The sequence below is a fragment of the Macaca nemestrina genome, chromosome 2 (genome assembly GCF_043159975.1).
Source record: "Macaca nemestrina isolate mMacNem1 chromosome 2, mMacNem.hap1, whole genome shotgun sequence".
In the NCBI taxonomy this organism is placed as follows: domain Eukaryota; kingdom Metazoa; phylum Chordata; class Mammalia; order Primates; family Cercopithecidae; genus Macaca; species Macaca nemestrina.
The window spans coordinates 99919137-99940995 of NC_092126.1; the positions used below are offsets into that span (position 1 = coordinate 99919137).

Below are 21859 nucleotides of genomic sequence, written 5' to 3' on the forward strand. Positions count from 1 at the left end.
AGCTCCCTCCTCTGAAGACCTGCTCATTCATTAAGGCAAAATTTAGCATGAATGCCTGAGACCAACACCTACCACAGAATATGGAAGATGTGGTTTTGCCTGCTGCACATCTCAGCTAATTGTTACTTCATCTTAGTAGGTGTAAACATTCTCCCTCTCAACTAAACTGTAGGCTCTCCAAAAGCAGAGACCAGGGTTTATGCAAACCTCCCAACTCTGCCCCAATACAGAGAGCAAGCACACAAGATTTGGGGAACAAATTCCCAACCCTGACATCAAACACAAATATCTAGCTTCAGTCTTCCAGTTCTCACTGTAAATAACAGCATTGCTAATTGCAGCACCAGTAAACGTCACACAAAAGACCTCCTAAATACATTAGATAAGTGAGGTGAAAAGAAAATATAATCACAAACATCCATCTACCACAGGAAATTTGACAAAGTAGCATTTCTGAAGAATGGCTAATACAGGTAGGGGACAGCAGTACATTGCTTCAGGTTGAGAAAGCTTCATTTTAGCGCAAAGAACACTGACCATGGGCCAGAGGACTTCTGACAAGCTGTTATTAGCTGTGTGACCATGGGAACGTTAATTAATCCCTATGAACCTCAGTTTCACCACCTGCCAAATGGCATTAATGTCTTACTCATTGCTGAGGATGTCCAGTGCATTGCTCTGCCTAGAGTGAGCACTCAACTTGTGCTTATTTTTCACCTGTTCATAAAGAAAATAAGTCCTGTAACCTTGAATTTCCTCCAAGTAGATGTACATCTCAAGGCCAAAGAGAATACCATGTTAAATGTGACTCGGCAGGATGAATTTGTCATTCACATAGTGGCTGAAATGAAAAACCAGTAGGGATGGGATAATAAAAGAAACACTCCAGCAAATCTAAGCAAACAGGTCTGCTGGGGAGATAAACAGAATTTCTGCTCATCGATCCTAGGATGCTCTGATTCTGGGGTGAGCCAATAAACTCAGTAACTGCACCAGCATGGCATGCCGTTATTGCCTCTAATAGGTTTGATGCTCAGAAAGTGGGTCTTTTATCTGCTGCCACAATTTAGATAAAGTAACATAACCTGATTCCACAATGATCAGCTCTCCACTTTATTATGCTAGAAAGGCTACCAGAGTGACTGTAAGTTTCCTGTCTAATTACTTATAATTATTTTTCTCTGTTATAAGATTAGCTGCTAATCAAGTTTAGCATCAAGAAAAAAATAAAAGATTTCTCTTTTATATTGTCTTTTTAAATCACAATTAAAGAGATTTTACCTTTTCCAAGTCATTTTAAAATAACTCACGTGTCTAATTAAAACTCAAAGAAACCTATGTCTGTGGTCAGTATTAACTTCAGAATTTTCATCTTGGCTCCTAAAGAGCTATAATAACACAAGAAAAATAAATGAGAGATTATCAAAATTGCTATAGGACCCAAGTAACACATACTCTGTCTATAAACATTTACAAATTATGTGTACTAAACGAAATGAATTAGGTGTTTTAAACTATCTGGTAATATTCAATACAACAAAAAGATGACTAAAAAAGAAAGGTCAGTGCATCTAACACCACATTATTAATGCCCTCTTCCTAGCAGAAAGGTGCCCCTGAAAATACTTTCCCTTTTATCAACTTTTTATTTCTTTGTAGTTTCACCAGATTAATCACTTGTGGCCTCAGTATGCAGTGCTGAGAGACTATTCATGTCTATTCTTCTGTGGAAGATAGAGACAGACTGGCTGAAATAATTTTACTTTTCACTGCATAATCATTTGTCCTGGGCATTTTCCAGGGGCTGTTTGGGAATAAACTCATTTTGCTCATATGCAGAGATGAGGCCGGAGAAACATTTGTGAACTTACATTTGATTATGCCAACACCCCAAGGAAGGTTTTGTAAACGAATAAAAAATTGGAATGAAGCCTCTCTCACTAAGCCTCAAAAATGCTACTGTTTTGTAACTCAGAAGCCTGGCCCATGTCTATATTGATCAAAGCTGTAGAAATTAATAAGAGCGAGGTTATAAAATGAAACTGCCATGCTGTTTATTGACTGTCATCACTGATGACACTCCAATCTCTAATTAACATCCTCACTACCTATGCTCTTCATTACCAACATGACATTGACTGAGACATCAGAAACAGAGTAATTTAAGAGACTTCCTCCTGCTCTTCTCTCAGAAGTGCCTCTGTCCAGGGTTGGTTTTTATCTCCTGATTTTAGTCGCCCCAGTATACTGGCACAGAACCCTGTATGGTCTCTGACTGAGACATATTTGCCAGGCCTTGTTCTAACCCACCTAACAGATGCCTGATACTTTTTTCTAAGCTACTCGCAAATTTAAAGATGTGATTGACTGCTCCATCTCATGATAACTTTGGAGTTATCATGAGTTTTATGTACTGCATCAGTTGTTTACAAGAGTGTTTTTAAGTGGACATTCCTTTTCTCACTTTTAAAGATTATCCCTGACCCCCTCGATAATCCTCATCCCGCATCCCTCGGTTTTCCTACTCACCCTTGTCTAGTATAGGCCACCCATCTCATCATTGTATCACAGTTACCACTTCCTCCTCTGCTGGCTTTATTATGTCTGAAAAATCCTCATGCTTCATGCAAACCAGAAAGCATTTTCCTCTCTTTCCAGAGATCCCAGAACATTGGGTTATACCCTACAGACACCCCATGACAACAAAGAGGACTGACAGACAAGGTCTTAATTTTTCCCTGCTGTCACCGACATGTCTCCTTAGAGGATCCTACTGAAGTGGTTAAACTGGAAGCTTCCATTTCCAATTTACTATGTTCTACAGAGCAGAGCTTCTCAAATGTTCATGTGCACACAAATCACTTGTAAATCTTGTTGAAGTGCAGGTCCTGATTCAGTCGGTCTAGGTGGGGCCTGACAGTCTGTATTGCTAACCAGGTCCCAGGTGATGCTGATGCTGTTGGGCCTGGACACACTCTGAGCACCAAGGATATATAGTGAAATTCCAGAGTATCCTTTTGGGAGTGCAAGTTGCCTATAAGTAGTTATTTTCATAAAGTTAATAAGTAATTTGTGATATGTTAAAAAAAACATGGCATCAATGCAGTGAAACACAAAATCCAGCCACAGTTCCCTTGACAAAAGATTTTGAGTACAGCAAACGGAAGTGGCAAAGGAAATGATCTAGAATTTGCCCACTGTTAGAGGGGAACAAACCTTTTTTCCTCTACTCTTTAGGTTAAATGATTGGGGCCCTGCCAAATAAACTGACAAAAGACAGATTGACAGGCAAAAAATGTTTCTTTCATATGCATATAAGGGCCTTACAGAAATGAGGTGAAAATCCCAAAAAGGTAGTCAGACTCAGAGACTTATATACCATTTTAACAAAGAATGATAAACTTGTGGAGAAGTAATAAAACAAAGGGAAAAGGTTTGAGCTTCTATGGCGAAAAAAAGATATATATATATATATGAGAAACTAGTGGAAGATAAAGATTATTTTAGTAAGGTTTGTTACGCATATTCCTCTCAGAGCCATCTCTGGGCTGATATGAGTCTAGAGTCCTCTCTGGTGATTAACAGTTGTTCAGCCCTTCCTGTTATAAGACAACTGAGAGGAACAAGTTCACAAAGGAAAATTTATGTTCACTTTTACGTAAATAGGGAGAGGATAGAGATCTTTTCTTTCATCTGCTGTTTCTCAAATACCTTCAGCTTAAAATAATTCCTGTGACAAAGTGTCATATTTGGGGGTAGCATATTTTGATCCCCTTTATGACCCAAAGTGGACCAGCAGCATCAGTATCACCTGGGAGCATCTTAGAAATGCAGAATTTCAGGCCCCACCCCCAATTTACAAAAGCAGATTCTGCATTTTAACAAGACCCTCAGGTGGTGTGATGCACATTTGCTTGAAATGCACTGCCACAGAATATCTCTTGCTTTGCCAAAGTGGTTAGTGAAACCAAAATATGCAGCCCTCAGTGGGGGTAAGGGGACCATAAAGCCCTTGGACTTGTACGTATCTATTTCATTAGCCCTTAAAGTATGGCAGCATGACCCAACTAAACCCAAACTGGGACCCAGGATCACATTTTGCTCAGAAGTGTGTTTATTTTTCCAGGATCTGTTTATTTGTACAAGTTGCCAAACGGGCAGACAGGGGTGTGGGTGAATGGGGAAGGAGGTGTTTTGTGCACAGGCATTCGCAGCCCCCAGGGAGGAGATAACAGGCCTGGGAGGCAATGAGAAAGAGGGAACAGTATGGCCTCTGCCCCTGTGCTCCCAATCCCAGAACAGCTGGTTTAAGTGCTGTTGGAACGCAGGGTTGAGGGAGAATGCTGAAGGAGCTGTGTTTCAAAGACTGTGTGAAGCTCTGGGATCCAGGTGACAAGGCACAGCAGAGTGAGAGGAGGACCAGCCACCTGCCTTGCCCAGAACAGGCCCCAGGACCCAGGGCAGCCTCAGCAGAGGAGGGTGATGCGGGGCCTTGGGGAGATAGCAACAGCAGGAGGGCCACAGGGGCAGGGAATAGGAGGAAGGATTCGGAACAGTAGCCACAGTGTACATGAGCACAGGTAACATCCTGCCCTGGGGACTCTGAGGACACTGGCAGAGGGCACACCAGGCATTAATATTAACATGGCCTCATTTGCTCCCAAGGCTGGTGAGGCCTCAGACCTGCCAGCAACCATAACAATAACCTTTCTCTCTAACCACCTGACCACTTTTCCTCCAGGTGAACTCTTCTGCTTTCCAGTCATTTTTTCACATGCTGCCTTTGGGTTTTTCTTTTCTTCCATAAATTCTGAAGCAGGTTGGCCCTCTTTCCTTTTCCAACAGGATTCTCTTCACCTGCAGCTCTTTGTGCCAATGCATGGGGAGCTTCTCCAGATGCCGCCACCCTGTCCCCTGCATTGTCCTTCTCTGAGACATCTGATGCTGGTTGGCTTTGACCAGAGCTCTCCTTAGGGACAGCTTCTCTTTCAGTCTCACCCCGGGTTTCATGTTTCCTCCCAACTCTCCCAACTCACCCATGATCACATCCCTGGGGCTTCATCACTCACTCAGTAAAATTCCAAGAGCGCATGGCTCCCAGGCCAGGCTGCTGTTTCCTGTGGCCTGAATATTTCATCCCAATTGTCTGTTGCAGTGAGGAGATTCACAGTAACCTTGATTGGGGCTGAGTTTTGCTTTTCTCAGTGCTATATGCAGGGCAGCTCTTTGGATGTACTCATTTGGAAGGGGAGCCCTCAAGTACTCTGGGGCTACTTTCCCTTCAGCTGACTGGATATTCGCAAGACTTCATAGTTTCCTTTCCCTCCCTGGTTATCAAACCCTAAGGTCCCTCACCACCCCACTAATGTCCACTGACCTGTGTCATGCAATACTTTAAAATACACTAGGCTAGACAGACCCTCACCACATTCCATTCCTACTGGTGAGGTTGCAGAAATCATTCTAAAAGCATACTCCGTAGGTTCTGGATATTAGCCCTTTGTCAGATGAGTAGATTGCAAAAATTTTCTCCCATTCTGTAGGTTGCCTGTTCACTCTGATGGTAGTTTCTTTTGCTGTGCAGAAGCTCTTTAATTTAATGAGATCCCATTTGTCAATTTTGGCTTTTGCTGCCGTTGCTTTTGGTGTTTTAGACATGAAGTCTTTGCCCATGCCTATGTCCTGAATGGTACTACCTAGGTTTTCCTCTAGGGTTTTTATGGTATTAGGTCTAACATTTAAGTCTCTAATCCATCTTGAATTAATTTTCGTATAAGGAGTAAGGAAAGGATCCAGTTTCAGCTTTCTACTTATGGCTAGCCAATTTTCCCAGCACCATTTATTAAATAGGGAATCCTTTCCCCATTTCTTGTTTCTCTCAGGTTTGTCAAAGATCAGATGGCTGTAGATGTGTGGTATTATTTCTGAGGACTCTGTTCTGTTCCATTGGTCTATATCTCTGTTTTGGTACCAGTACCATGCTGTTTTGGTTACTGTAGCCTTGTAGTATAGTTTGAAGTCAGGTAGCTTGATGCCTCCAGCTTTGTTCTTTTGACTTAGGATTGTCTTGGAGATGCGGGCTCTTTTTTGGTTCCATATGAACTTTAAAGCAGTTTTTTCCAATTCTCTGAAGAAACTCATTGGTAGCTTGATGGGGATGGCATTGAATAACAAATTTACAAGAAAAAAACAAACAACCCCATCAAAAAGTGGGCAAAGGATATGAACAGACATTTCTCAAAAGAAGACATTCATACAGCCAACAGACACATGAAAAAATGCTCATCATCACTGGCCATCAGAGAAATGCAAATCAAAACCACAATGAGATACCATCTCACACCAGTTAGAATGGCGATCATTAAAAAGTCAGGAAACAACAGGTGCTGGAGAGGATGTGGAGAAATAGGAACACTTTTACACTGTTGGTGGGACTGTAAACTAGTTCAACCATTATGGAAAACAGTATGGCGATTCCTCAAGGATCTAGAACTAGATGTACCATATGACCCAGCCATCCCATTACTGGGTATATACCCAAAGGATTATAAATTATGCTGCTATAAAGACACATGCACACGTATGTTTATTGCAGCACTATTCACAATAGCAAAGACTTGGAATCAACCCAAATGTCCATCAGTGACAGATTGGATTAAGAAAATGTGGCACATATACACCATGGAATACTATGCAGCCATCAAAAAGGATGAGTTTGCGTCCTTTGTAGGGACATGGATGCAGCTGGAAACCATCATTCTCAGCAAACTATCACAAGAACAGAAAACCAAACACTGCATGTTCTCACTCATAGGTGGGAACTGAACAATAAGATCACTTGGACTCAGGAAGGGGAACATCACACACGGGGGCCTATCATGGGGAGGGGGGAGGGGGGAGGGATTGCATTGGGAGTTATACCTGATGTAAATGATAAGTTGATGGGTGCAGCACACCAACATGGCACAAGTATACATATGTAACAAACCTGCACGTTATGCACATGTACCCTACAACTTAAAGTATAATAATAATAAATAAATTTTAAAAAAATAAATAAAAAATAAATAAATGAAAGCATACTCCATCTCCTTTTTTCTAGAGATGAAGCACATCAATCTCATTTCTACATCGTCACACTTTGGCTTGAATGGATCTTAGACGGGTGTAAGGATACTTGGAATATTTGAACCATCTGTCAGTGCCTGGATCTGAAGACTCTCGCACTTCGTTTATCAGATGAGGGGTCAGTCTAATAAATGAGATCTGAGGTGGAAACTTCCATGATCCATTTGTGTACAGGAACAAGGAGGCAAACAGCCTGCAGATTCTTCAGAAAGTGGTTTTAAATGATTTTGACTTCTTGATAAGACAACCTCCATGTCCAACACATAATTAAATGGCAAGCCAGTAAAATAATTTGAAAAGAAATGTTTTTTAAAATATATAGCCTTCATTCATATTCAGGAGAGATGATACACTTGGGAAACACTGGAGCTGTTTATGTAAAATAATAATAAGGAAATAGTATGAATAATTTTATGCCAGCAAAGGAGACAACTTAAATGAAATGGATAGATCCCATGAAAGACACATTACCCAAATTTCTCAAGAAGAAATAAATTTCTTTTACTTCTTAATTTAATTATTTTAATGTTTAATTCTTCTTTATTTCTTTTTATTTATTTATTTGAGACAGAGTCTTGATCTGTCACTCAGGCTGAAGTGCAGTGGTACGATCTTGGCTCACTGCAACCTCTGCTTCCCAGGTTCAAGCGACTCTCCTGCCTCAGCCTCCCTAGTAGCTAGGATTACAGGCATGTACTACCATGCCCAGTTAATTTTTTGTATTTTTAGTGAAGACAGGGCTATGTTGGCCAGCCTGGTCTCAAACTCCTGTCCTCAAGTGATCCACCTGCCTGGGCCTCCCAAAGTGCTGGGATTACAGGCGTGAGCCACCACACCCAGCCTTCTTAATTTCTTTTCAATTTATTTCTCAAGAAGAAATAAATAAGCTAAATAGCTCCACTGTGCTGTTTATTGGAGGTTTACATCCACCAGACTGAGGAAGGACATTACATAAATAGTTAAGACATGGTCATTTACACGATGATTAGACTTGCTGGTAAAAATTCTCACAAACTGCTTGTGTTGAAATACACATCTTTTGTAAACAAAAGTAACACCACAGATCCAATCTAAAGAGGACATGTGTGTGGGATGCAAAAGCTGTGTGGGTGCAGATCTTTGCATTTTAGAACTGCAAGGATAGTAGCCCAGTTTCCCCAGCTGTAAAATATAACTGGAGGCCAGAGAAGGTAAGCAACTAGCCCAAGGCCACAGAACCAGTTAGTAAGAACCGAAACAAACCTTCCGCAGATACTGAATGTTTTTGAACAATGACATGGACAGATCTAGAGGTGTCATTTATAACATGGAATGTTAAGCTCATGGGGTCATCCAGAGAAAACAGAGCAGCACTCAGACGCATCAACAGGCATCAACACTGAAGCAAAGCAACCTCAGTTTAGCTCTGCCCTAGTTGTTAAGCCAGCCAACATCCAACTGGGCAAAATTAAGTCACACAGTGTTCCTGCAGCTGGCAATAAACAGATGAGCTTTTCCCTGATATCCCTGTAGACGGGATGATCTAAAAAAAGAAAATAACTCCTCAAAGTGTATTAAGATTCCAAACAAAGAAGAGTGATGTTGGGGTAAAGCAGATTAAGGTGAAAACTTTTCTTCTTTTTGGGAATTCAGACTGGGTTTGGTTTTCCTCTAATTCAAAAGTAGAGAAGTCATGGTACCAACACCCTGATGAAGTCAGGCATCCAACTGGACCCATAAAGCTTCAGCAGCGGCCCGAATACCCATCCTGAGTACAACGCATCTTTGCTGGTGGAGCACCCAGCAGTCCTCACTGCCATGGGAACCTGCATGGCCCCCACAAGCCCGTCCTCCCTGGATAGCTGTAAAGATTGTAATGAGATGACAGGCATAAGGTTGCCCACATATGGTCAGCACTCAGATTAAACCAGATTGACAGTGGTGGCACTAAAGCAGAACTGCTTCTCTGCTGAGAAGCCAACCTCAGTGGGCAGAAACTGACACAGTTCCCTCTAACAGCCCAACTGCTGCATCTAAGCCTTTTGAAAGCATCAGACGCAAATGTTTCAACACAGACTGTTGCTTTCAGAGCCTTTATAAGGATAAACCTTAGCAGCTTTCAGCTTCTGCAGGAGTTGTGGTTAAGCTTCTTCAGGATTTCTTGTGCATGTTATATCATGGCATTTGCCAAATACATATAATTTGTTGAGATGGAGTCTACCAAATAAATGGGCCTTGCGTGGCAAGATTCTAAACACAGAGACCTAGTACCAGGTATGTGGTAGGCTGGCAATGAACAGGTGTTGCATGAAAGAACCCAATAAACCCACAGTAGTGTTCAATGAAAACAGACGATTGGTTGGGTCATCAGAATTTACTGGGTGATCATCCAAGCATGCACTCAGGATTTTTCATCTATTTCTGCCCCAAAGTTTATCTAAAGCTACACAGCCATCAACATTCTATAGGGCCAGCACACTGTCATGGATTTCATTGGTACCCACCCAGATTTCTTTACCAGGGCTGCCTCTCTCCTCCAGCTCTTACACATGTTGGCAGCCCATCGCTGCCCAAGTCTCCCAAGAGTTACTTTGGCTGACTGGAGCCACTTTACCCAGGAGGTCACACACGCAACTCTGCCTTCACAAAGACAGCCCATAATCAATGACTGATGGACAGGGGTGTGGGGAGGGGTACAAAAGACCCAGACTTTACCCCAGGGTGGGACAATTCCATGGTACAATGCATGTTCCAGAGCTCCCTGTGGCTGGGGCTGAGATGTGACTCCAGCCGAGACCACTTCCTTGCTTGGCCGTACTCCCTACCCACCTGACTCCTTTCTCCTGAGAGCTATCCCAGAATAATCACATGCACAAGAATCCGCATCTCAGGTTCTGCTTCCAGGGAAACCAGACCCTCACCATTGCCCAAAATTATGAAAGGTCTTTATATTTTACAGTAAGAATGAGCACTGATGGTTTTGTGGTATTTTTAGAATTCATAAGTAGAAGACATTCCTTCTCTCCTATTTCATTAAAAACAAACGGCAAATAATTACCCAGAGGTGCCTGGAGTGTCTTGAAACTATTTCTCTCATGAACATCCTTCCTGCCTTTGTTCAGGTCTGTGATGGATCTAATATCATTACTCCAAGAGGTCTTACCTGAAAGATCCTCAAATTGCTCCATCCCCCTCCCTCACCAATCTGGTTTCTTTCTGCATAGCACATATCACCATTGAAATGACAATGTACTTGATGTTTTAACCTGTTTCCCCAAGTCTCTAGAGCTCTGCAATGTTTAATACCATAACCGCTAGACACATACGGATATTTTCCATTTAAATTTAAATTAATTAAAAGTACTGAGCCTACCACAGTGGCATGTAGCAGATAATAAACATATGTGAGCCAATGAACAAATAGTTCATGGTAATCATCAGTGACGTCTCTGGCATCTAATTTTGTAGCTTTTATACTAAAATTGATATTGTCAAGAGTAGGAAAAGAACTGTAAGAACATTTAAGAAAAAAATTCTTAAGAAGCTATGAAAGGATATGACTATTACTGGCTGAAATTTTAGCGGATGGTAGTTAATTGTAGGTTAAAAAAACACAATGCCAGCCTCCAGATGGAGACAGCTAGCTAGCCAGAAACTGCTGAGAGTTTTTTGACAGTTATTCAAGGCAGCATAGAAAATATAAAACTTTCCTTTTTTTTCCCTGTGAGATGGGCAGATATTTAAAGTACCACTCCCTCCTCCCAATAGAATAAAAATCCAACATGTATGTTTTTTCTTTGATTGTTAACATGCTCACTTAAAACTATCTAAAAACCTACACATCGCGTTTGTGGCCAGGTGAACATGTTGGGAGCAAAATGCAAAGATCCCACTCTGTCTCCTTACCTAGCCCTCTGCAACTCAACACTAACACCACCTTCCTTTCTAAGGAAACAGCTTAATAAAGACATCTACTTTGTACTCAAGACGAAGAAAGAGCGAGAAAGGAAACATAAAGAGAACCAAGAAGCCTCTGCTGTTTTTGCCTTGTAATGCAGACAAAGCAACTGGAAAAAAAGCAAGTAACTAACAAGCATTCCTGAGAACATAGGAATTCCAGATCTTTCCGCTGGTTCTCAGATGCTTTGCTTTACTTTATTTATTTTTTGAGATAGGGTCTTGTTCTGTGGCCCAGACTGGAGTACAGTGGTGCCATCGTGGCTCACTGCAGCTTCAAACTCCCAGGCTCACGCAATTCTCCCACCTCTGCCTCCCAAGTGGCTGACACTACAGGCATGAGCCACCACACTCAGCTAATTGTTGTTGTTGTTGATGTTGTTGTTGCTGTTGTTGTTAAAGAGATAGGGTCTCACTATGTTGCCCAGGCTGGTCTCAAACTCCTGGGCTCAAGTGATTCTCCCACCTAGGCTAATTTTTGTTGTTGTTGTTGTTAAAGAGATGGGGTCTCACTACATTGCCCAGGACGGTCTCAAGCTCCTGGGCTCAAATGATTCTCCCGCCTTGGCCTCCCAAATTGCTGGGATTATAGGTGTGAGTCACGATGCCCAGCTGTTCCCTACTTCTTAATATGAGTATGTATTCCTGTTTTTCATTCATGCTACAGAACTTCTTTGGAAAATATAATCTTCAAAACCAGTAAAACATCTTCAGTTATGTAGTCTTTGCAGAAAATGGTCAATTCTTTGGATTCTAAGTTAATATTAATGGCATTAAAGAAAAGGCACTAAAAGTTCCCAGCAGCCATTGCATAGCATACTTATAGGCTAATACTAAAGAGTTTTCTTATAAATCGGATGACTTAGAGGTCTACAACCCTTGGACATCAGTTGACTCCAAGAAAAAGGAGCTTCAACCTAATGTATTTCATTTCTTTCTGTTTCTCTTTTCTTTTTAAATTAATAGGTCCACTGATTTTGGTTTTCTTAACTTGAACACAAGGTAAGACCCCAGTTAGGGATGTGGTGACCTTTTATTTTACATTAAACAGTCTGACCTGCCAGACCTGTCTTTAACATTACTGAAGAGGTGGCATCCTCTGACATCATCTTTTCTTATCCAGACCAAAAACATAAACACATTATTACTGACAAGTTTCAGTCATCTAGGAGAAGACTTTGATTTGGTGCTAGCAGTGTCTAGGACCAGTCAGAGACACCTACAGGTAACTTTTAAATGTGTGAGAGATTATGTCTCAAAGAGAAAACCCACAATGAACCCAGGTTATTTGTTTTCATGGCTCCTGTAACACTGCACATGTTCTGTGATGGAGAAAACCTATGATTGCTACCACATAGCCAACTCCTTCATGTATCTTTTCTCTCCATCTTTCCCTCTCTCCATGAACTTATTTCAATTCTAGGACATACCTATGTGTTTATTCTGAGCCACCTGGAAAAGCAATTAGAGTACATGGACGCTCATGAAATAGTTTTTATATATTTTTACTTCCAAATACAATTAGAAAGTAGTCAGCTATAAGGCAAAAAAAATCATTAATTATATATATTAACTATCTATGAATTTTCTATATGTATAGTGAAGCTTATATGTACATACAAGCTTTTGACAGAACTGCAATAAATTGAAAAATACATGAAAAAATTTATAACATTTATATGTCAACATATAGAAAATTGCTAGGAGTAACTAACAAAAAATGTGTATGAGCAACATAAGGAAAACTACAAAACTGTGAGAGGAATTTGAAAATCCATTTAAATGACTGTCCATTCCAGAATGTAAAAGCCTAATAGACATATCAGTTCTTCCCATTTATAATTTGTAGGTTTTGTGCAATTGAAGCACTAATACAATTTTTGAGGGAGGACAGGAAGGAGATGAGTAGTGAGTAACGAAGATAGTAAAATATATTACAGAGCTACAATTACAATGTCTTGGTACTTGCACAAGAATTTAAGAAAAAAAAACTGTAGCTCCAAAATAGATACTATTTTATATGAGAATTTAATGTATAATGAAAGGTGATTACAAACTAGCAAGGAAGGTTAGAATGAGTTTTATTCAACACTGGAACAACTGATTAATAATTTGGAAATAAAATGAATTTAGATTCTTATTTCACAAATAATACCAAAATAACTTCCAGATGAATTAAAAACCATACAGAAACATAAATTTTACTTTAATATTAATCAAACTACTGAAGAGGAGGGGAGTTTGGAAATGAGAAGCATTAAAGGAGGTCATGGGTAGCAGATTCCAAGAGTTCTTATGGACCAGTGTAGGATGGAGAAGTGGAGGATGGGCTGACATCAGGGGTGGCACCCAAAAAACGACAGGGTGACACTGTATATCAGATAGACAGGTGCCCTAACTGATAAATATCAAAAAGCTCTAGGGCTACCACAATAAAAGACTCTCGCTTGTATGAATCCCAGTGTAAACCTAGCAGCTTTCTCCATCTCTGATCCTCCATTCAAAGCACATGGCCTCCAAGGTTGCCCGAGTAGCAGATGAGAAAAACAATGGTGGTATCCTGGCTTTCAACCGCCTGGAATGGGAAGTGACACATGGCACTTCCACCTACAGTCCAGTGGCCAGAGCTGGTCACATAACCCCAATCACCTTGGTCTCTCTTAAAAGCACAGCCTGGGGCACGGATATGGATTGATTTGGGAGGTGATCCCAGAAAGCACTAGAGGAGAGTGGAGAAGTGAAGTAGGACAGTGGCATCAAAGAGTAGGTTGCAACCTAGGCTCAGTTCTCCTGGGAACCTCTGGAGAGACTGGGTAGAACATGCCTCAGAGTTATCCTTCCAGAGGGGCAAGGAAACTGATATTCATCCATCCATTCCCTTCCATTAGTGATTGAGGGCTGCTCCCAGGAGATTAGCTGCCCAGCACTTGTGGATATCTGCACCAGATGGGGACCAACCATGCCCCTGCAACCAAAGAAAGCCGTCTAACAGTGTTGCAGTGGCTTGCAGTGGGAACCACCAGAACAGGAAAGATGTGTGCTCAGGGACCATGGACAGGGACTGATAGCATCTGCTAAAGAAGGGGAGCACATGAATTATCTGGCAAGACCCACTGCCTCTGGCACAAATGGAGAGACCCAAGCTCCAGGGGAATTTTGTCATAGCCCTCTGAAATCGAAACAACATCTGAGTTAAAATGAATAACCAGCCTTGTCTAACCCATTCCTGGAAGAGACATTCGCAAAAAGTCATGGCTGTTATTGCTAGGAAATCTGCTCCTCCAACCAACCCTGAGACCCAAAGATACTTCCTCTAGGGTGCCCTGGACTAGCTTGTGGGTATGGAAACTACTGTTAGGGGAAATGCCCTCCTAGTTTGGGGGGATTCTGGGATGAAAAAACATGGTGGCATCCTCAAGTGGCATGTGGTGTCTGGGGGTGGGTGACAGGTATGCCCTCGCTCACAGAACCTTTATCACAAGTTCCAGATAGACTCAGAAGAGGGGAGGTTCCACATCTCCTTGGAGGGCCTCAGAGGCTCTGCTATGAAAACAATGCCTGAGACCAGGAGAAAGCAGAAGTTTCTCAAGTGGGAACAAGAAAGTAAAAGCCACTTCTGGCAGCCTATTCATGTTGCTTCCCTCCATCAGTTGGTGCATTAGGTTAATTATTTATACAAAAGGTAAATACTAAGTTACATTTTAAAATATTTAATGCCAAAATTTTAATGAACATGAGATTTCACTCTAGAAACCACAGGGGTTTATTTTCGGTTTGTGAAATTTTTGTCTGTCTGTGTGGCTTTGTGTTCTCTGCCCTCCACTTCCCCAAAGTGCAGTGTTTCCATTTCACTTCTTATGTAACTACCTAGAGATCATTTAACCTCTACTCATTCCTCAGAGAATTTTCAGTATCTCTGTCCAAAAACACAGAGTGGAAAGTTGATCGTTCGTGCTCTTAAAATAAAAACTGAAGGCAGAAAACTAATCTCACATTATATGGTATGACAGTTTCTAGCTCAGAACCATCTACAGTTTTCTCAATTTTTTTCACCTCCTTTGAACACATGGAACACAAAAAAAGGGTGTGCTTAATCAGGCAATATTGCCAGAATCTGCTCCTACAGGACAGAAGCAGCAAGCGCAATAGAAAACCTAATAAAGCCATTCAAATCATCTTAATGAGCACTAATTAATGTCCCGTAGAAGAAAAATAGGCACTGCAAGATGCAGCAGTTTCTCAGAAACTGGTTCAGGAAAAGTTACATCAATGAGAAAAGATGGGACGGTAAATACAGCAGAACACAGTTCTGGTCTTGAGCTCTCCCATTCTTGCCATGGACATCTGACACCTGTGGTCCTCATCCTGGTCAGTGGTACCATCAACTACCCTCGACCTCCAAGACCAAGAGTCATCCCTGACTCCTCTTCCCTTCCATCCCCTCCCACATTGCAGTCAACCTCCAAGTCCTGTGAATTCCAGCTCCTACATGTCTCTCAAATCCATGCTTCCTCTCTCCCATTCCCTTAACCACATCTGAGCACCTGCCCTCATGACATCTTAGTTCAGCTACCTGCAAGCCATCCTAGATTCTGCTGTCTCGGCCTGCCTCTCTCTCCCCCTCAGCCACTCCACACACCCTGGGAAAAGTGATGTCTCTAAACCATAAAGCTGGACATCTATGTCCCCTTCATTAAACACTCCAGTAGTTTTCCACCTGTTTCTCAAATTCCGGGAGATCCTCAAACCTATTTTAGGAGGGTACACAAGTTCTCAAAATTGTGTTTTGTTTAACTTTCTGTTTTCACTTTCATGATCACCTTGTTTAAAGAATCAATAGAAACATATTCTGGATCATCTGAATGACCATGTTATGACTAAGTGCTACCACATAATTTCACCATATGTACTCTTGCATTTATACTGTAGTTGGTGCTATGGTTCTGAATAACCAGGAAAACTCATATGTTAAAACTTAGTCCCCATTGCAGTGCGGTGATATTGAAGGGTAGGTGTTTTGGGGAAGTGATTAAGTCAGGAGGGCTCTGCCTTACAGAATGGATGAGTGACCGACAAAAGGGCTGAAAAGAACTAGCTTAGGCCCTTTGTTGGCTCCTATTCCTTCCACTGTGTGAAGACACAAGATCCATCCCCTTTGGAGCGTGTAGCAACAAGCAGAGAATGAGCCTTCACCACACATCAAGCTTACAGGTGCCTTAATCATGGCCTGCCAGCCTCCAGAACTGTTGGGAATGAATCTTTGTTCTTTACAAATTACCCAGCCTCAGGTGTTTTGTTACAGCAGCACAAACAGACTGAGACAACTGGCATCAAGAAACATTATTTTAATTATCATAGGCTAATGAGAAAATAACAAATCAGGCTTAGTGTATAGAGAGGAAACTGATGAGAAAATTGAGCCATCATACAACCTTGCGGCATGGCACACTGCATACCAAATTCCTAAGAACCTGAACAGCAGCTGTTATAACCAGAAATAGGGATTTCATTTTAGCAAAAATAACTTCATTAGAACTTCATAAGAGCATTAATTCATGAAGTTAATCCAAATGTATTTGACTTGTAGCTGTGTTGATATTTTATTTATATATTTGTTTTGGTTATGTGGTCATATGAGAGCTCTAAGTATAGAGTTTAGACTCATTTAAAACTACTACATATCCAAACTGCATTATAATAAAAATAATTTAAGCAACACTAGGAATCTACAAGAATTTTTTTCCTTTAAAGGAATTCCCATACCACTGTTATTTGAGAAACTGTGGGCTCAGAGTGAGGCTTAAGCTTCATAACAAGACATACGTGGGAGAGTTGATGTTCTCTGACTTTTTCTTCCATCCCAGCCCCCATCCCCTATTTCCCAGCCCTCTCACAATTAGTTCTGACCAATGACCAATGGGCTGTAGACAAAAGCAACACTGCATTCATTCCAGAGGAGCCAGAGAGACACTCTCCCACTATCTCTTCCTGCACTGGTGACTACAGTGGCCACATTTTCCAGATGGCAAGGCTGAAAGCTGGGAGAAGCTCTGTCAACTTGGCTATCAATTGACCTGTGAGGGACACACATTGTGTGTGAGAAGTAACCTTTGTTGAGTTAAACTACCAAGATGATGAAGTTGATTTATTACTGCAGCAAAGCTTAGAAAACCCTCCTGACTAATACTGCTTCATGAACTGAGCTCTGCTCCCTGACCAACTCCTTCCCATCACACTCTATGCTCCAAACAACTCTTAGTTCAATGACCTGAACACACCAAGCTGTTTCATCATGGCATCCTACTTTTGCACATGCTGTTCCTCAGTCTTAGAATACTATTCCACACACTTTCCTGCCCTCCTCTAATCCCAGACACAGTGATTCATCCATCAAAACCCAGTTCAGATTTAATTACCACCAGGAAGTGTTCCTCCCTTTCTTAACTCTCTTACCTGCCTCTCCATTACCCTAACGCCACAGAGTGCTCACCTCACCATGTCATAATCATACATTTCTATGTCTAACCCTTCCTTACCCACTCCCCACAATCACGCTGTGGCAGGGGCAGTGATGGGCCAATGGCTTATTCATCTCTACATCCTGAGGGCCAGCGTGCAAAAGTAGGCAGTATTTGGCCATTTGGCCAGAAAGAATTTCCTCCAGGAGGCTGGTCCTGGGCATTTGAAGGAAGTTGGGATTGATCCATTACCTACCCAGTAGGAGCATCCTACTCAACAGCAGCAATTACTAGCTATCTCTACCCCAGCTCCAGGCCAGACCTGCCTAGGAGGCCTGAACCCTCCTCATCATCTTTCCAAACACAGTGCTCTTCAGTTCCCACAAAGGACTTAGATTTTACCCAAGAGGGAGTAGCCTAGGGCCTTGTACTCAAAATGTGGTCCCTAAAGAAACAACATCTACAAGAACTTAGGAGCTAGGGAGAAAAGCAGAATCTTAGGCCCCACCCCAGATCTCCTGAATCAGAATCTACATTTTCATAAGATCCCCATTATGTCCAGTCATATTTGAAAAGTACTGGCCCCAGGCAGCCAAACAGAATCCATTCATCTAAAATGTAACTTTAATAACAATACTTTCCATTTGTAATAATATCTGGTAATTGCTTTACATCACTAAATCCTCAGAGCAATTTGAATATGCCCATTTTACCAATAAGGAAACTGAGGCTCAGAGTAGTTGGGTATCTTGCTCAGGATCACATGGGCTTGAGGGGTCAGAGCCCAAATGTGAAGGCAGTTCTGATGGACTCACCCCCATAACCACACACTACATGACACCCTGCCCTTTGCAAAATTCTGTCAACATTTAGCCTTCAAAAACAGCCCAAGCAGCTCTGGAGACTTCTCTGTCCCTTCATGCAGCCACTGATCTGGTGATTATCTCTATTCTACCACTTGCTATCCACATCATGATGCCTCTACATACACTACTGTCCCCAAGGGATTGCCAGTTGTCTCTGTATAAAGATTTTACGGGCTTCCTCTATAATTACTGGATGAGTTCATTAAAATATTTCCCCTTTTGATCATCAAAGAACACTCTGAGGTTGGCTGGACAATTGTTATTAAATGAATGGTGAAAATATTGAGGTTCCTAGAGAAGTTTAGTGACTTGCCCCAGGTCACCAGGAGGCTTCAGAACTCTGGGGATGGAGCCAAACTCCCCTCCCCAATTCCCGGTACAGATGTCTTCTTCCCACTCTTTCACTTTCCCTAGATTTCTCTCTTCTGACCTACATTACCAAGCAGTTAACAAAAACATTCTTTTCAAAGAACTCCCCCACATATGCATCTTCAAAAGGGGCTCTGCTCCACCAGCAGATGGGCAAAATTTAGACATTATCAAGAGGCTACCAAAGGAAAAGGTGAGGAATCTCAGGATGCCAGATCAGGTACAATGAGCCTCCTGGATCCAAGGAAAGGAAAATGTCTTCAAGCAAGAGCCTCCAACAAAAGAAGCCCATCCAAGCCCCCACCCAGTAACCTCACCATCAGGACAAGTCCCCTCTGAGAGCCCCTGGAGGCTGGTGGAGACCTACCTACCCTCTCTGACCAGGCACCACCACTCTCCTGTAGGTTGCAGGATTGAGATTCCACGAGCCAAAGCAGCCCTTTTCCTCCCCTTTGTTGGCTTTAGAAAGAAACTAAGACTGGCTTGTCCAAAGAAAACCAAAACACCTGCCTGAAATATTAAAATATTTAGGGGAAAACTGGGGAAAAAAGAGGGTAAAATCCCTCTTTGGGGGATTTTTTTCTTGGGAAGAAAAGAGAAGCCAAGAAACGAGATCCTGGGACAACTAAGCAACTCTGTTTTTTGCTTTTCTGAGCACCATGCCACCATGACCGCTGAGTACTGTGGGCACTGCCAAAGATGCACTGATCAGGGGCCTAGAGGGCACTGAACACCTGCCTGCCAATTCGTTGCCTGGACATGGGGGTCCACCTGCCCAGAAGGGAACACCTTTTGTGAATTCATACAAAACACCCTACAGGTTAGCATGGGCTACCTATGACCAATATTAGTCATATTTGGATAACATAGGAAGGATAAAAACATTGACAGTGAGAAGGGTCCATGTTTTTGTCTGGATTCCTTAGAATCAGATCGTGAGATAAGAATTCCTATGAAAGTGTATTAGGAGGTATTCCTAGGAAAAAATGGTAGGGATGTGAAGAAGTAAAACAAGAAATAGCAAGCCAAGCAAGGGAAACAAGCCAAGCGAAGAACCATAGAGGTCAATTTGACACAACTCCACATTGGATCTCTGGAAACAAAGGATGTCATGCTTCAGAGTGTCCTGATCAAGGGCAAAGAAGCTGGACTATTTATACTCCAGCACCCATCAGTCATTGAAGAGGGGCTGCCCCAGGGGAGATGTAAATTCCCGGGGACTCCCTGTTTTGAGTTCCTACAAAAATAGGCTCTGCAGCCCAAGGATCATCCTCCAAAAAAGAGATGGAGGGACTGGCAATTGGAAGTGAAGGCACCCAGGGCACCAATGTGCACCAAGATGGCAAAGCTCACCATAAAAGAATATGACTCAAAAATCCTTCAGACCTAAATGGAAGGAGTTACAGAGCATCTTTCAGAAATCACTTTCTGTCCCTCTTTGTTCTTTCTCCAGTGAAGCAATTCAAATATTAAATTGAAATGCTTTTCTAAAGTTGGGCTGTAAGGCAAACCCAATACTCTTTTTCTTTTTCTTCCTGAGGGTCTTGCTTCTTGCTACTTTGTCCTAAGGATAAGCACAATGCTTGCCTGTTGCTCTAGATGCCTCATAGATTGAGATCATTAGCTCAACATCAGCCCAACAGATCTCCTCTGTAAGCAGTAACACAGACACTTCACAGCTCCTCATACAATCCAAAGTGCAGGGCCACCTAATTAATGCCAAAAGGTTTTATGACAGCCAATGATGAAGGTGGAACCCCGCTTCAATTTGACAGCTGTCATCTTGGACAATACATCAAGGAAAGGAAATGGAATCAACTAGGAGGGGGTGAGGTGGAGGAATGACCAATTGTCAGGAATGAATAACAACCGAGTTCCCTCCACAAGTTCTCACACACTTCTCCCCTCCCAGCAGGCAGATACTCTGAAAAGGTGTCCCCAGATGCCTCTGCCCAGCACTGGCACAGCCCTCTCCCTTCCATACCACACCTCGCCCCTAGAGCCAGACATGGAAAGGAGTGTAAATGTGGTCCTATATTTGAAATTAATTGATAGGATATTTCACGAGCTCAGATTTTTTTAATATTAATTCCCTAATGCTCTGCCTGCATCCTTTTTCCTAATCATCTTTGGTTCTTCTGTGTTTCTTTAGTTCTAAGGAGGGTCTTGTCATTTCGATGGGTCAGAGACCTCTAGAGAACTGGGTCCAACTCCAGCTCCGCAGCTATGGAGCCGTGTGACCCTGGGCAAGGCACGAGGTCTGTGGGACTCAGTTTTCTCATCTGAGAAATGGGGATAATTCCATTCTTTCCAGATTTGGGGAGAGGATGAAATAAGGTTAACTCTAGGTGAAGCGCTTGGCATGTTGAGTTGCACAATAAATGTCAGCTCCCTCCCTGCGCCTTCTCCCTTCTGCAGCCTCACCACACCTGCACCTTGAAAGACGCCCAGTGCGTTTCCCAGGAAGGGCCCCCCTGCTGGCGAAGGAAATAAAATCAGCTCCGGACAGCGTTATTCCCCCTAGCAAGCGAGTTTCAGGTGGTGTACACCGGCACGCGCGCGCGTTTACTCACGCGTACACACACATACGCACACACACCGTCCTTCGTACACCCCCGGGGGGTCTGGCACTGCTGCTCCATCCCGCACGGAGCGGGGTCCAGAATCAGGGCGAACCAGTCCTCCCGCCTCCGCCAAGGTGGCGCCCAGTACGGGTCGGCGCCGGAGCGCACGGTACTCACCCGGGGCAGGCCGCGCCGGGCAAGCTGGGGCTGGCCGGGCTGGGGGCGGCGGCGGCTGCTGGGCTGGAGTAGCGGCGGGCATGGCGCGGCGGCGGGTCGGGGAGAGCCTGGAGCAGAGGTGGCAGCGCTGGGACGCGGCTCGACGGCTGAGCAGGCGCGGGAAGGCGGGGCGCAATGAGCAGCTACAAGCCCGCGCCGACTCTCCCTCTTCTCTCCCTCCCGCCGCCCGCCCGCCAGCACCGCGCAGCGCAGCGCCCGGCGACAGCCACCGGGAACGTCTCCGGGGGCGCGGGGCTTAGCAACCGAGCACCAGCCGCAGCCGCCCTCTCTGCGCCGGTCCCGCAGTGCGCGCCGCTCCTGT

General features: G+C 43.0%; 1 protein-coding gene across 2 annotated transcripts in view; it reads right to left on the reverse strand.

The window, feature by feature from the left end:
• LOC105480168 (doublecortin like kinase 3) overlaps positions 1–21859 on the reverse strand; it is a 53233-nt gene extending 31374 nt beyond the window's left edge. Inside the window, exon 1 of one of the 2 annotated variants that reach the window (XR_011619956.1) lies at positions 21499–21751. Coding sequence is in view for 1 of the 2 variants with exons in the window: in XM_011738687.3 (XP_011736989.2) it covers positions 21499–21580 (82 nt within the window). In the remaining variant the exon portion in view is untranslated. Of the gene's footprint in view, positions 1–21498 lie in introns of both variants that reach the window. The other variant, XM_011738687.3, reaches the window with a different exon arrangement.